At 41.3% G+C, this 13,850-nt stretch overlaps 1 protein-coding gene and 1 long non-coding RNA gene across 3 annotated transcripts in view; both read left to right on the forward strand.

Annotated features, from left to right (window-relative positions):
• LOC129205103 (uncharacterized) overlaps positions 1-2,582 on the forward strand; it is a 32,260-nt gene extending 29,678 nt beyond the window's left edge. For both annotated transcript variants that reach the window (XR_008576612.1, XR_008576611.1), the window contains one exon: positions 1,471-2,582. This is a non-coding gene — a long non-coding RNA (uncharacterized LOC129205103). The remainder of the gene's footprint in view (positions 1-1,470) is intronic.
• A 1,277-nt stretch (positions 2,583-3,859) lies between these two features.
• PPP1CB (protein phosphatase 1 catalytic subunit beta) overlaps positions 3,860-13,850 on the forward strand; it is a 29,491-nt gene continuing 19,500 nt past the window's right edge. The window contains exon 1 of the mRNA XM_054822604.1: positions 3,860-4,212. Within this exon, the coding sequence (XP_054678579.1) occupies positions 4,161-4,212 (52 nt within the window). The 5' untranslated portion in view covers positions 3,860-4,160. The remainder of the gene's footprint in view (positions 4,213-13,850) is intronic.

Raw genomic sequence — 13,850 nt, forward strand, 5'->3', positions numbered from 1 at the left:
AAAGTGCTGCAGTTCCAAATAGCAATACCAAGAGACTCGCCTTGGGTGCTGCAGTTCAGAGGAGTTTTTGCACATCCTGGGTACATGCCTCCGAACTCAAATCACTGGCTATTTTGGGACTGTCCTCCTCCTCCTCTAATTTCTCAGGAATGTTGAGAAAGCCTTGGTTTTACCTCAGTGTAGAAAAGTTTTGGGTTGTTTTGGTTTGTTTTTAATCTTAAAAGGATATAACAAGGCCTACTATTTACCCAGCTTTAGTGCAAATACTGAGAAACGAAAAAGGGTCATAAAGTGCTATGAAGTGAGATCTGTTTGGGTTTTTGCACCTGTCTCTGAATCTAAACTTTTGGGACAAAATTGTGATATATCATTTATCTGCAGTCTTTGTGTATTTTGAGATTACCTCAATACAGTTTCTTGCCATTTCTGACTAAAGAAACAGGACCTGTGACTATTCTGTAAACAAACTATCCTAAGAAAATACACTGCTGATTTGTCTTCCTTATTTCTGTTTCAAGTCCGAAACTGGAGGCGGCCAGTGAGGAGGCAGCGGTGCTTCAGCTATCACCGCCCAGGGAGAATATGTTCCTAATTACATGCTGGAAAACTAACGACATAGCTCCTCCCGGCTTCCTCCTCCCATCTACGTAACAGCTGCAGTCAGCCCGAAGTTAACAGTCAGCAAAGGTGATAGAGTACAGTAGAAACAAGCTGTAGTGACAGGATAACGCTGTAAAATACTGCCATGTTCTGTCTAGCAAGTAATTGATGACAGACCTAGGAGGGCAACGTAGCTGGGGCCTTGGTTTTGGAAAGCAGCAGTTACAATGGTGTAGTAAATAACTTAAAAGTGCGTGTAATGCACTAACTTTAAAGCACAACAGGTAGTAGACATACTGGCTGAACCAATGTAAGTTTACTAGGGAAGAGTAGATAACATCAGAGATGCTGAGACAGTGCTCTGTAGCTGGGGATGCAAGTGTCTCCACAGCAGCGTGAGAACTCGTGTCTAGAGAGCCCCAGTTTATGGAATGACACTTACTAACATATAATTTTTTGCCACCTTCTTTGGAAATTTCTGTCCTTCAAATCTTCTAAACTCAGCAGAAGAGCAGTGCAAATTAAAGGACACCTTGAGACGGCATGTGGAGAAGGAGACGCAAGTTGACACACAGGGTAATTAGGGTAAATGACACGGAGACCAAGTAGGGGAAAGTTAGACACAAAGCCATGTTGGTGGAAATAAGAGGAAATTTCAAAATAACTGAAAGGAAGTTTAGAAAGTTGAGCATTATTAATGAGAAATTGCCACAGACATCAGCGACATTCAGCTCCTCCTGCTACTTAAATCACCAGTTAGGTATCTTTGGCCTATCTGTATATGCTGTAATGACAAAAATTACTGAGCATCTCCCCTTGATCAAAGAAAACGCATTCAGTCCACATTAACTACTTCTTTCTGAATCACAGATGACAACGGGCCTCAGTCTCTGATCTTTTAATTCTATTTGCTGTACTGGGATTACGCCAACGTAAACCACGGGACCTGTCAAGTTTTACCCACTGAGGGAGAAACTCAACGTACTCATTCCCTGCTCAAGGTACCAAGCAAGGTGGCAGGGAGGGGGGGAAACTTTACAGGCGACCATCCTCCCGTTTGAGAACCCACGTGCAGCTGGGAGGGACTCTGTCACCCAGCTATGTTCCCACCGCATGGGCTGACGGAAGAAGAGGGAAGGCGTGTTCTGGTGTGCGAGCCAGGATGCAGCCGTGACGGGAACTGAGAGGCGCCCTGTGAGGTGTCGTACTTCTGACGTCAAGGACAGCACCAGTGGGCTTTCCTCATCGTACGACCCAGCTATCCATCAGCCCCTCAAGAAAACTGGGAAAACAGGGAAGTAGTGAAATGGAGTAGAAAAGACAAGCTTAATGTATTTACCAGAGATCCTCAAAATGCAATGGCATGAGTTATACAGGTCAATGTGGTAAAATAAAGACACCGTCACAGTGTCTACAAGGAAAGATGTGAGGTATTTTTTGCAGCTTGTTCTGTTCCATAGCATCTCTGCTTATTAAATTATTTTGTTATTATGATATGCTGCTGAATTGTTTCTGGAACATGCTGACATGCCTAGTGAAAACACTTGTTAGGGAATTATGTTTTGCTCAGTGTATCTGAAAGTTTAGTATCTTATGGAGTTTTGGAAGACAAATTAATTGTATCTTTATGCTACAGTGAAAGATAATTTCATATCCCCATTTTGTTGTCAATGCAGAATGTTCTGTGATAATATAATATTATTATGTCTGAACCTGATGTTGCGATGGCTTAAAATAACCTTCAGGGCAGTTCAGTTGTGTGAAATGAAACTGGGACAATTTCTAAAAGCTCAAGAGGGGCTGTGGATCTATTAGTTTTGGCAGCAATAAAGTAGTTGGGATAAGGAAGATCCTTTTAAAAGCTGAAAAATTATTTTTCCTAGTTTGACAAAAAATGAAAGAAAAATATTTTTTTACTTGACTTTTTTACTACTAGCAGAATTTGAAAAAAAAAGGATAGCTGTATATGCTTTCAGCTGATGAGTTGGAATTACATTTCCATATATGCTGCCTACAAACGGAGATACAAAATCAATTTTCTTTTCTGGAGTTTCTTCCTCTTCCTTCAGCATATCAAGTGAAACTTTATTATCATTGCTTAGGTATTTCAAAAGAGTGTTCTTTTACCTGACTGTCTGGACACCTAGCATCACCTAACGCCTAATCATTGGCCCCACCTTGTCCTAATTGCTTTTGTTTTGCTCATACTCATTTTCTCCTTATCAAGAGATAAAAAGCTGGGTTTTGAAATTACTTAAGGTGACATATTTTGCTGGCTTGTACCAACTGATGGAAAAATTCAAGTTCGAGCTCACAGAGCTAAGTTTCTACATCAACATCTATATTTAGGCATAGAAATAAGCAGCCTGTTTTTTTCTAGAACATCTGTGCTTTGTTATTTTGTCAACATACATGTATTTGCCTGCTGTCCCGGTTCACAAGAAGTTTTCACCACCTACGTTTTAAAGCACTTCTCTGTCCATCCAAGGCAAGCATCTGTCGACAGAAGTATGTAAACTAGTATGTCTTTAGAGTGCTCATCTTAAAAGTTTCAGAAATCACCAAAAAAGTACTCTAAGCAGGTCCAGCCGAAAGAAACATAAACCACATTGGTTAGGTTTTTCTAACAACTGTGTTAGAGAAGGGCTATAAAGAGCACAACTTGTCATTCCAGTTCCACACAGGTTACGCACAGCCTACTACGACTCATTTTCTTGTCTTTTGTCCATAATTGATGGCTGCCAACATAACCTCTTCTTAAAGTAAAGCCACCACTCTCCTGCAGTAACACGTTATAAGGAGGTGGGGCACCATGAGAAGTGCCAAGTATCCCCGCATCCACGATGAAGTCCTCAGAGCTACTCCCCGAGTTACAGAGACAGCCGGCAGAGCTGCCCAGCCCCTCAGGACTGGCGGCTGCAGGCGTCGTGACAGGAAAGGCCTCCTCATCCTCCGCTCTGCGGAGACCTGAAGGGGCTAACCCAGAGGAAGCCCAGCGGGGGCCTGGCTTGCGCGCCCCCGAGCTCCGATGCCTGGACCGGGCAGAAAGCAGGCCAGGAAAGCCCGACTGGGGCGCCAGGGCCGGGCAGTTCCCTCCCGTGAGGCAGCAGGTGACAGAGTGACCGGCCCAGCCCGCCAAGCACCATCCGCAGCACCCCGCGCTCGGGCGGTAACCTGGAAACCCGCGGGGGATGAGGGAGGGCCGGTGAGGCTGTGCGCATGCGCCCCGGAGCCCGCCAGCACCTTCGGCGCCTGCGCCGTGCCTGGAGCGCGGAGTGGTAGAGCCGCGGCGGCGGGAGGGGTGAGGAGGCGCATGCGCCCTGGTGGCTTCTGAGGCGGGGAGGAGGCGCAGGGAGGAGGGGTGGAGGTTTCCCCCCATTTAGCGGTGAGGGAGCGGGCGCGGCGCTTTTGGCTGGCAGCGCGGGAGAAGCCGAGCGGCCGCAGGGGACTGTTGGAGGGGGGTGGGGGGGAGCCATTGTAGCTGCGGCCACCGCTCCCTGCTCCTCCTCCTCCGTGAAGCGCCCTCCTCCCTGCCCGGGACCGAGTCTGGTGGCCACAAAATGGCGGATGGGGAGCTGAACGTGGATAGCCTCATCACCCGGCTGCTGGAAGGTGAGCGAGGCGCCGGGCAGCCCCGCCTGCCTGCCGCCTCACGCGGGCACGGCGGAGGGTGAGAGAGCGCCGTCGCCTCCCCCCCGACGTCCCCGCGGAAGCCGGGGCTGCTGGCGGGGTGAGGGGGAAGCGGGTGGGGCGGGCTCGTCCCGCGCTGCGGCCGGGGGAGCGGTGGCAGTGTCTCCCTCGCACCGCCGGGCCGGGGTGGCGGCCGGGATGGGGCTTGGCCCCCCGTCGCTCGTGCCCTGAGCCCGGCCCTGCTGAGCCCTTTGGAGGGAGGAGGGGTGCTTTTAAGCGTCCTGTCGGTGCTGGTGTGTGCGGAGGTCCGTCCTCCCTGTCTAGGTGAAGTGTCTGCTTTCCTATTTAAAAAAAAAAACCAAAAAAAAAACCAAACCACAAAACCAAACAAGCCCCGCTTTCCTTCCTCCCTTTCCTCCCGCTGCAGCTGCCTGGCTTAGGGGCGAGCTGGGGAAGCCTCGCTAGCTGAGCTATGGGCGGCCTTATCCCTTTCTCCAGTTGGATTAGTCGCAGTCTATTATGTGTATAAGCTGCGTTAGGTATGGAGTTGTATGTACGTGAGTGTCAGTGGAAGCACAGGGATTTAGTGGGCTGACATTCTTCTGCCTGCCTACGGGGCAGTCTCCAAAAGTGGCTCTCATGGGTGGCTAATAAAAGCTATGAAGGGTTTTGTGTGTATCGAATAGTGAGCCTTTCCTTTAAAGTAAGGAGGAAACTGACCTATTCCTTGCTTTAGGAGAAGCTGAGGAATTATTCCTAGCATTTTCTTTTTATTTAAGTTATGTCTTGAAATGTTCAGTCTTCTTAGGCCGCTTGTCCCATTAATCTTTCATTCCACATTCAACAAATACTTGGTGTGTTGGAGATGAGAGTGTGTGCATGGGTTACTTGGTCTCTGTATTCCTTGGATAGTTGGATCACTTTGTAGAAGGCTTATAGAAAGGAATTTCTGGAGTATGTGCAGTTCTGGAAGTGAAACAAGTTTTGTAAGTCTGAAAGTTTTGTTCAGCTGAGTTACTACAAAGAAGAGTTTAGGGCTTTGAGGATTTTTTTTTAGTAGTTGCTATTTGTTCTTTTTAGATATGAAACTTAATTATGACCAATAAAATATTTCAAAATATATAAAGGCTTTGCGCAGTTTTGTTTATGTTTGTCATTTAAGGTATGCAGTGTAGTATAGTATGAAGAAACCTGCAGGTATCATTAGTCGAAGTTTATCTTTGATCACTAATACAGGTAAAACTCCCTTTTTCTGGATGTTGAAACCCAGATTAGTAGATAGATTTTTAAAACAAACCAAATAGTAACCTAGTAAACATTGACTTTGCAGTGCAGGTTTTTTTGGGACATCAAAATACATGTATATGTGTGGTGGTGGGTTTTTTTGAGAGCCACTTTAAAAATATGTTTGAAAGGTACTTTTCCTCTTTGCTTATCAGTGTAGTTACTTTAATATAGATTGCTTTAAGAGGAGGGGATTCTGCAGTGTTTTGGTATGCAACTTGTTAGACTGTTCTTACTCTCTTTATCATTTTTTTTACAGACTTTTAAAATATGTGTTCCATACCTTTTACATACACCATAAATACTTGTGTTGCAACTTTCTAGCTTTTTGGATTATGATTGGGTGCCTTGTGTCCAAGCAACCTAATTTGTGTTTTGTATTCCGTAGTACTTTAGAGATATGTATGTGCAACTTCTGAACCAAGCTTTGCTTATAATTTTTTGTCTCTGTTTGTCAGTTTGTTTCTCCCTCTGAGCAGAGATTAGGAAGATTCTTAAGGGAAACAGGGTGGGTTTTCTCTTCTTGTCACCTACTAGCAGTAGTAGGACTACCTTGTACAGCATCTTGTATCTGAAAAGGAATAGATTTTACTTAAAACCTCAACTATTAAAAGAATGCATTGTGTATGAATTATTTTTGCTTCTATTTAACATCTTTTATTTTTTGTACTGCTAGCGTATAATATCTTAAGCTGTGGTTTGAATAGTAGTGTTTCACAGTGAAGCTCTTTTTTTTTTTGTACAATTGGCAGCTCACATTCTGGAGCTCATGTTGTTGCTTAGCTGACCTGTTCTGGTAAAGTGAGTATGAATCCCTCCCCGTGCTGCTTGTGCAGAAAAATTTCTATTGACTCTTATCTCTGGAGCAATTAATTAGTTTAAAGCAAGTTTTTTTGCTCCATTACTTACACTTCAACTTTGACTTAAAGGATCAGGAAGTGTGGGTTTTGAGCTGTAAAAAGTGCATTAAAAATAATAATAAAGACACTTTTCTGAAATGTCATGAGATACATATTTAATCCTTTCAGTTACTTCAAGTGAAATGGATGAAGTTTGAATAGCAGTCTACAATTGTCTCTCTGTGGCTGCTGCACATAAATTTTAAGGGGTAGCAAATACATATCAAAAGCCACAGCAACAGGAAACTTCCCTACTGTCATTGAGTTGCTGGTAGGTGACACCTGTTTCTAGGCTGTGATATTAACTGTCATGAGTTCTTGTTCTTACTTTAATCAGGTTACTCTAACGGTTTTTACCCTTGTTGCTCAAGACTGTGTATCTTTTGGGTTATATGATACATTGACTTGCCTTTTGATTGGATTTACTTACTTAGATCATCTTGCCCTCCACGTGTTGGGTTTTTTCTTTTTTTCTTAGATATTGGTACGAGGTGGCCTATAACCAGGCTGCTTGAGAGAATTCATCAAGAACATCTTCTCAAGCATGCGTGCACATATGTTGAGGGTTATCTTGAAAGTGTACTTATTTTAGAGAGTGCTGAAAGCCAGATTCATTAACTCTTGAGTTAAATTGGGGATAGCTTTCAGACAGACTCAGCTGAACCATAATGTAATGCATGGTGATAGTCTTCTAGGACATTAGTTTTTAATTTCCATGTTCTTTTGCATATACCAAGTCTTATCTTGTTTATTCATTGGTTAAGTGGTAAATTTAGGAATGGTAAGAGCTTGTTTTGAATTGATGTTCTCTTGCAATGTACCTAATACTTGGTTACTAGTTAGTGATACCTTACAAATAAATTCTATTTGGAGGAAGGTAAAACTGAAGTGTATACTGTGTGCATAAAGTCTCAACGTAGCAATGCTTTCTCTTATTTCTTTTACTTCCAGACTTAAATTACCATTTCTGTTTCTTTAGTAGAAGAATGAGGGAGATGCTAGTGCTCTTAGATGTGTGCCTGCCTGATCTTGGAGACACTTTTAGCTTTATTGTAAGATTTCTTTTGATAAAGAAATCACTAATGATTGCCTCATTTTTGCTTCAGTGTGCTTTTTTGTTGGTGTTTTTTTTCTTTCTACCTTCCCAGCTATGCCATCTGGTGGATAGATTTTCCCAGTCCATTCTAGCTGTGGACAGCTCGGGAGTATGCACACACACACGAGACTGTCATGAGTACAGCACATGTGGAATATGTTGTATTTTGCCCCACCTAGGCACACCATGTATCCCTCTGTGGGAAATGCCCTGAAATTTGCAAAAATGCTGAGCTAACCAACTTAAATTTAGGCTAGGCTCTAAGCTAATTTAAGCTGTGGTGATGTGTGGAAAAGTTGCCTCTGTATCGAAGCAAGGATGCTGGAATAGGTGTGACCTTACTTCTTAAGAGTGCTGTGGATGCCGTTAAGTAAGACTGCTGTATTTCTGTCTGGGTGTTGGACTTCCTGTGCTGTATATGTCTCTTAAAATTTATGGATATAAGGCAGCCCAGCTGGATGGGACTTTATGCACTTTCAAATATATAGGTATCTGCCTTGGTAAACACTAAGGAGTTTTCTGTATGGAAGAGGGGGGGATGTACTTGGGGAAACCCAGGCATGTAGTAGCCTTAAATACAAGCTGGATTTCTGTGAAGAGAGTTTATTTGTATAGCTCTAAAAACAAATTTACTTTGTCTAAATCTGGCTAACCTATTTCAAATTAACAGCTTCAGTTTGGTTGAGGGAACTTAATGTGGATCTGCTTTGAAACAAAATTAGTTTTGGTGAGGCTGGGAGGGCTACTACATCTGATAGTACTGATCTACCAAGAAAGCTGGAAAATACTTGTCCAAGAAGAGAGTTATCAAACTTCCAGTAGATGTGAAGAATGGTTATTGCTTCAACGTTCAGCTGAAAGTGTGATTTTTTTGATTGCCTTATTAAAAGCTGGTTGCACAGTGTTCTTACCGTGTCATACAATGTCTTCTAAGAAAGCTGCAACCTTCAATTTCTTCTGATTTCAGAGGTCTTGCAGGTTGTGATAAGAACAGAAATTTGAATATTACTCAATTTTTCAAATGGAAGTTGGATTTTAAATGTATGTGACATAACTGAGAGTTTCCTTATTAGTTTAAAATGCTATAGAGCTACTAGGCTAATTATTATGGTCAATAATGTCTTTTTTGTTTGGTTAGTCTTAACTAATTAACCTATCCAGCCAGCCTGATGGTGTGGTATGATATAGTAGTAGTGCTTGCAGTTCCACAGGCTCTGTAACTGACACTGAAAAAGAGAGGCAGTTGTAGAGAAGAAAAAGACCTTAATGATCTATTGCAGAACAATATAAACAAACCATGGAGGTGAACCTTGATTAAACAGGAGTTATTACCTGGTTTGGTGTGAAATTGCTGGATAATTTGCTATTAGATAAATAAGCAAGGAAAACTTAATAAGGAGTTTCTTGCAAACTTGTATTTTTGAAATGGTCTGTGGAGAGAAAGAAAATAGGCAGTTTTCATATGTTTTGAGGAGGATAGGTGTTGTATTTAACAGGGAGAAGGGATAGAAAGGAGAATGACGTTTGTTTCTGAGTTTGTACAGCAGTGCAGATATCAGCCAGTTCATCTTTAGCTTTATAAGTGCATGACAAATGTGATAATTGGCTTGAAAAATTGCACTGAAGGCCAAGAGCCTGGTGTCAGGCAATGTGTGCTGGTGTTCCTTTATTCTGACTGGCTATTTTGCCACTTGAAGCCTACATGGTTCAGTAACTGTTTCATTTAGATACTCTGCAGCACAGTTCTACTTGACTCATTCAGTGTGTTGCTCAGAGTACAGCTGGATCATAGTATAAAAGGAAAAAAAATCACTGGTTTTGTTTAATGTAGATAAGAGTATTTGTAATACTTGATAGTTGCAATTAAATGCTCATTAGTGACCACTACAAATGTAGGTATGTAACTTTTAAAAAAAGGGAAAAACAAACACAATACATTGTTTAGCACTGTGAAGTCATGCATACTATGTTTGGCAGTTACTGAGTAAGGTCAGATGCTGTACTTAGTGAAGGGGGGGTGTGTATAGGGGAATCCACTCTTAACTACATCCTTTAACGTGATACGTTCATAATCTGAACATAGACATGAACCTGTTTACTGCCTTCTCTTACTGTCATATGATTTGTCTAGTACATGGGCTAGGTCATCATCTTAGTTTCAAAGCACCATCTTCAGTGTGTTTTGTGGCTTTTTAATACCAAGGTTGATACAAAGCTTTTGTGTGTATATCCCACATAACTGTATTAGTTAAATACCTGAGAAATTGAAGAGATGCGAAAGTCATATTAAACCCTAGCTTTTGGTATTACAACTTAAGTAACTTCTCTCCTTGGTGATTCTCAAGAGTTATGAAGTAACTTTGTAATTTGCCTCTGCCTTCCTCAAATTTTAGGAATTTCATTAGCACTGCTTAGGGGAAAAAAAATCATCAAACTTTGAGAAAGAACCTGAAATTCTTTGGGTCTTGAGACTTTTATGCTAGGTTAGCCTTCCAAATGGACTAGAATAGGAATTGCCACTGCTTTGTATAATACAGTATAGTGAGAGGCTTCTACCGTATACTTTGCTAGTTGCATGAGTTCTAGGTTCAAGTGTAGTTAAGCAAAGAGTAAATACAGACCATTAACAAGCATTAGGGTTACACATTTTGCTCACAGAATGGAGTAACTACTGCAATATTGTCTTTCAGCTTTGAATTCAGCAATTCTTGGAACTGTGCATGATACAGAATGACAGAGACCAGAAGTTAGTTTATGGAACCTCTGGGTAAGGAAGTAGGTAGTCCAAGAAAAGCAAATAGAATGGGTGGAGGTTGGTGTAGGGACACTTGCCTGTTTTCATGGGCTTATTTGGGTATCCCCTGAAGCAACTTTAGATACTAGTTTCTAACAAAGCTCCTTCTCCATGAGCCTTAATTCTGCTGGATAGTATGTATTTTAAGAATAAATTCAAGTTTGGGTAGAAGGAGAACACTTCATTGGTTGGTTATTTTCCTGGTTAGAAATTAAAGGCTTGGGCAGTCTCTTACTCTGCAGTGACTTTGTGTTTGATGTTAACTAAGTTCTACTAAAATGAGTTCACAAGCAGTGACTGTGTTCTTCAGCAAAATACTTAATATCAAGAGCATCCAGTGAAGGCAGATTTCTTAAGATTTTAAGAGTACTTGGATATAAAAGCACAGTTCTTCAAGACAAAACTCCCTGGAAGGCTGATTCTTCTGTTTTTGGTGGAGAGTTTGGATGATGTACCCTAGGAAAGGTACAGAGCTTTGCTGTGTACACCATGCAGAGGAGCTGTGTATTCATTTGTATTATTGCAGTCCACCAGTGTAACCCATGAATGAAAGCCATTCTAAGCTTAGTTCTGTTACAATTCTGAAACTTTGAAAAGTTCTGTTGCTGGCTTAACTCTCAATGTTTTGCTGTAAGCTAGGGAGTGGCTGCTTCTGGATGACAGCTAAACAATTTAAATAACAGAAAATATTTTGAGGGAGTAGAAGTTTTGCTTTCCAAAATGAAAGACACTTTTAAAATCCAGTGGAGGATTTCTGACTTAAAACCATGAAAATACATAACTTGGATTTTAAAAGTGCTGAGAGCAAAATCAGTGTAAGAACTGTTGGGTTTTTTCCAAGTCATTGGTAATGCCATCTTTGGCTTCCAAATCCATTCTGCTCCTGCTATTGAGTGGCTGTTAAGGATTCATCAAATACTCCAAAGTACTTTCAAGCACAAGAAATAAATAGTTAAATGTTGTAGTTAATTACTAATGTTAAACATTCCACTGAATGTCAGGGGGAACGTAAGCTTGTGGGAATTGCATGGGTGCAATTTGTAAAATTGCATGCTTGCAGTCTTTTTTGTAGTTTTGGGGTTTTTTTATACATACTCCAGCAAAATAGATCTCTAAAGCCGTAATTTCAGAAATAGGCTTGGCTGGAGCTACTGTGAAAAGAAACAGAACCAGCTGCTTATTCCTTCACTAGTCCTAGCTCAAGTTCACAGTGGATGTATTCTTCAGCTTGGGGAACCGTCTAGATTACATTTTTGTTTTGTTGTGTCTTTGTACTAGAAAGAAAAGATCAGTTCACTGATGCAGTTTACTGTCTGGCCACACAAATGCTTATGTCTGCAAAAAAAGCAGAGTGTAGGGAAATAAGGAGGCTGCTGTTTAGCAATAATGCTGGCCCAATTTTTTATGAGACTTAGAAGTCTGGGTGTTCATGTTATGCTAAAACCATGAATATTTTGTCCAGTAAACAGGACACAAGTGGTATTGGAGAACATGGTATAAATGCTTAGGACAGCTGTGCATACCACAGCTGATAAAGTAATTGAAGAAGCTTCTATTAGTGATGCCACAAAATGAGCAGCTTAGCTACTGAGAGGCACGCTAGAAACAGCGTGACAGAATAGGTTAAATGTATTTTCTCCAGTTCATGAAAGAGTATGGCAAAAAGTGGTGCTCATAGAACTTCCAACAGCCAATTCTTCACCCACTTTCCTCAGTGATATTTATTTTCTTCCTCTTCAGTATTGCCTTACATAATTTGCTACTTTCTGGCATGAAATTTGGAGGGATTAAAAAAATAATAATTACTTTTGCTGAAGTTTTTCTGTCCTGCCACTGTGCAACTCATGTTTCTGATTGCTGATTGCTATTAGTAGACTTGCTGAGGTTGCTTATGAAAGGTTGTGTAGATGCAGAGACCATTTTAATATTGATTAGAGCAGCTTTTGGATTACTATAGGATCTGTTGTGCTAAAATAATAGCCTGGCAGTACAATGGATATAGTTGCTTTTAATTCTCTTTATTCCCTACTATGTCAGTCTGCTTTAAGCTCCTTGCAGCAAAGGCTTGTTCTGGCATAGCACTATGCACGTGGGATTGTGTATTACAACAGGAGTTGCTGTCCCTACCAAAGACTTTTATGTAAATCAAAGCTTGTTTACAGCATCTGTGTCTTAGATTAAAGAGAATTAATTCATGTCTAATGTTGGGATGCTGTTTCTGCTCTGTGTAAATGACAACTATTAAAAATGATGGTTTTCCCAATGCTGTTAAAGGCTTTTTGTGAGCTACAGATTTTAGAATGCATGCAGCTATGACTTGCATGTTTTAAGAACAGTTAGCTTTAGTATTTTGTAAATGAGTCTGAAAAACATCACTTACACTCTTGATCTCATTCTCATACCCTCCTCTGAAATCTGTTCTTGGGGATTTGGCTTTTGAAAAACTAAATGCGTTGAGAGATGCTCTTGTTTACAGTCTGTACAGTGCTCAGCCGAGTCAAGGAAAGTTCAACAAAATTGTGGTTGTAGTGTAAGCTGGTGCAAGATGTGCTTAGTCTTGCTTGTGTTACTTGTACCGTAGCTGTGGCACAGCTGTTTTGGATGACTACTTGGTGAACCTTTCAGAGCCTTTGGATCCAGTAAAGGGCTGAGGCTTCCAGGGTCACAGCAGCTTGTCATTTTTCAACATGCAATACCCTTATTGATGATCGGGGATTGTGGGAGAAAACATCTCCTAACTATATTATTGATGATTATTCCTCATGAAACCCTCATGAGGCTTTGTTTGTCAAATGTAACTGAGCTTACATGTTTGTTATGTGGAGCTGCTGACTGTTCCGATGGAGGGGGGAGGGTGCCTTTGCAAAGGTGCAATGACCCAGATTTATACCTTTCCCAAGAGCTGGAAGTAAGAGCAATCACTGGGTATATGTTGTCTCCTCCTCCTAGAGTGACATATTTGCTATAGTCGTAGAAATGTCTCTTATCTGGAGAATCTGAAGTGTGGTAATAAGTTACTGCCCAGTTTGTTGGTTTGTCTGTTCAGGGCTTGCAATGTTTAAGGCTACACTGTAAAAAGTAATGAACTAACATCAAGACACTGGATGCAGTGACTATGGCAGTTAATTTTGAAGTTGGGAGCTGCATGTCCACTGTGTCTTCTCGTGCAAAAATCCAGCAGCATTTAAAGCCTCAGTCCTATAAAGGAATTGTTCCAAGTTTCAATCTCCATGTGAGTTCCAGAGGGAGCTAAAGACTGGTGTTCTAAGAAACATTGATTGGATCAAAGTTATTTTAAGTATTGTGAGTGCCCTCCTTGAACTGCTGTCTCAATTTTGGACTCTGTGCTTGGTCTAGTACTACTTATGGTAACATTAATGTTGTGTATGGTGGGCTTTCCTGAGTTTGAGCTCTGAAAATAGAGTGGATGTAAAAAGTGTGCAATTAGATCACTACTTGGTTTTAATCTAGATGAAATGATTTAATTCTGGTGTTGCAAAACATTATGACAGTAGTTATGTAATTCTCCTCTGTATTTAATACTTTG

Source organism: Grus americana, chromosome 3 (genome assembly GCF_028858705.1).
Source record: "Grus americana isolate bGruAme1 chromosome 3, bGruAme1.mat, whole genome shotgun sequence".
Classification (NCBI taxonomy): Eukaryota; Metazoa; Chordata; class Aves; order Gruiformes; family Gruidae; genus Grus; species Grus americana.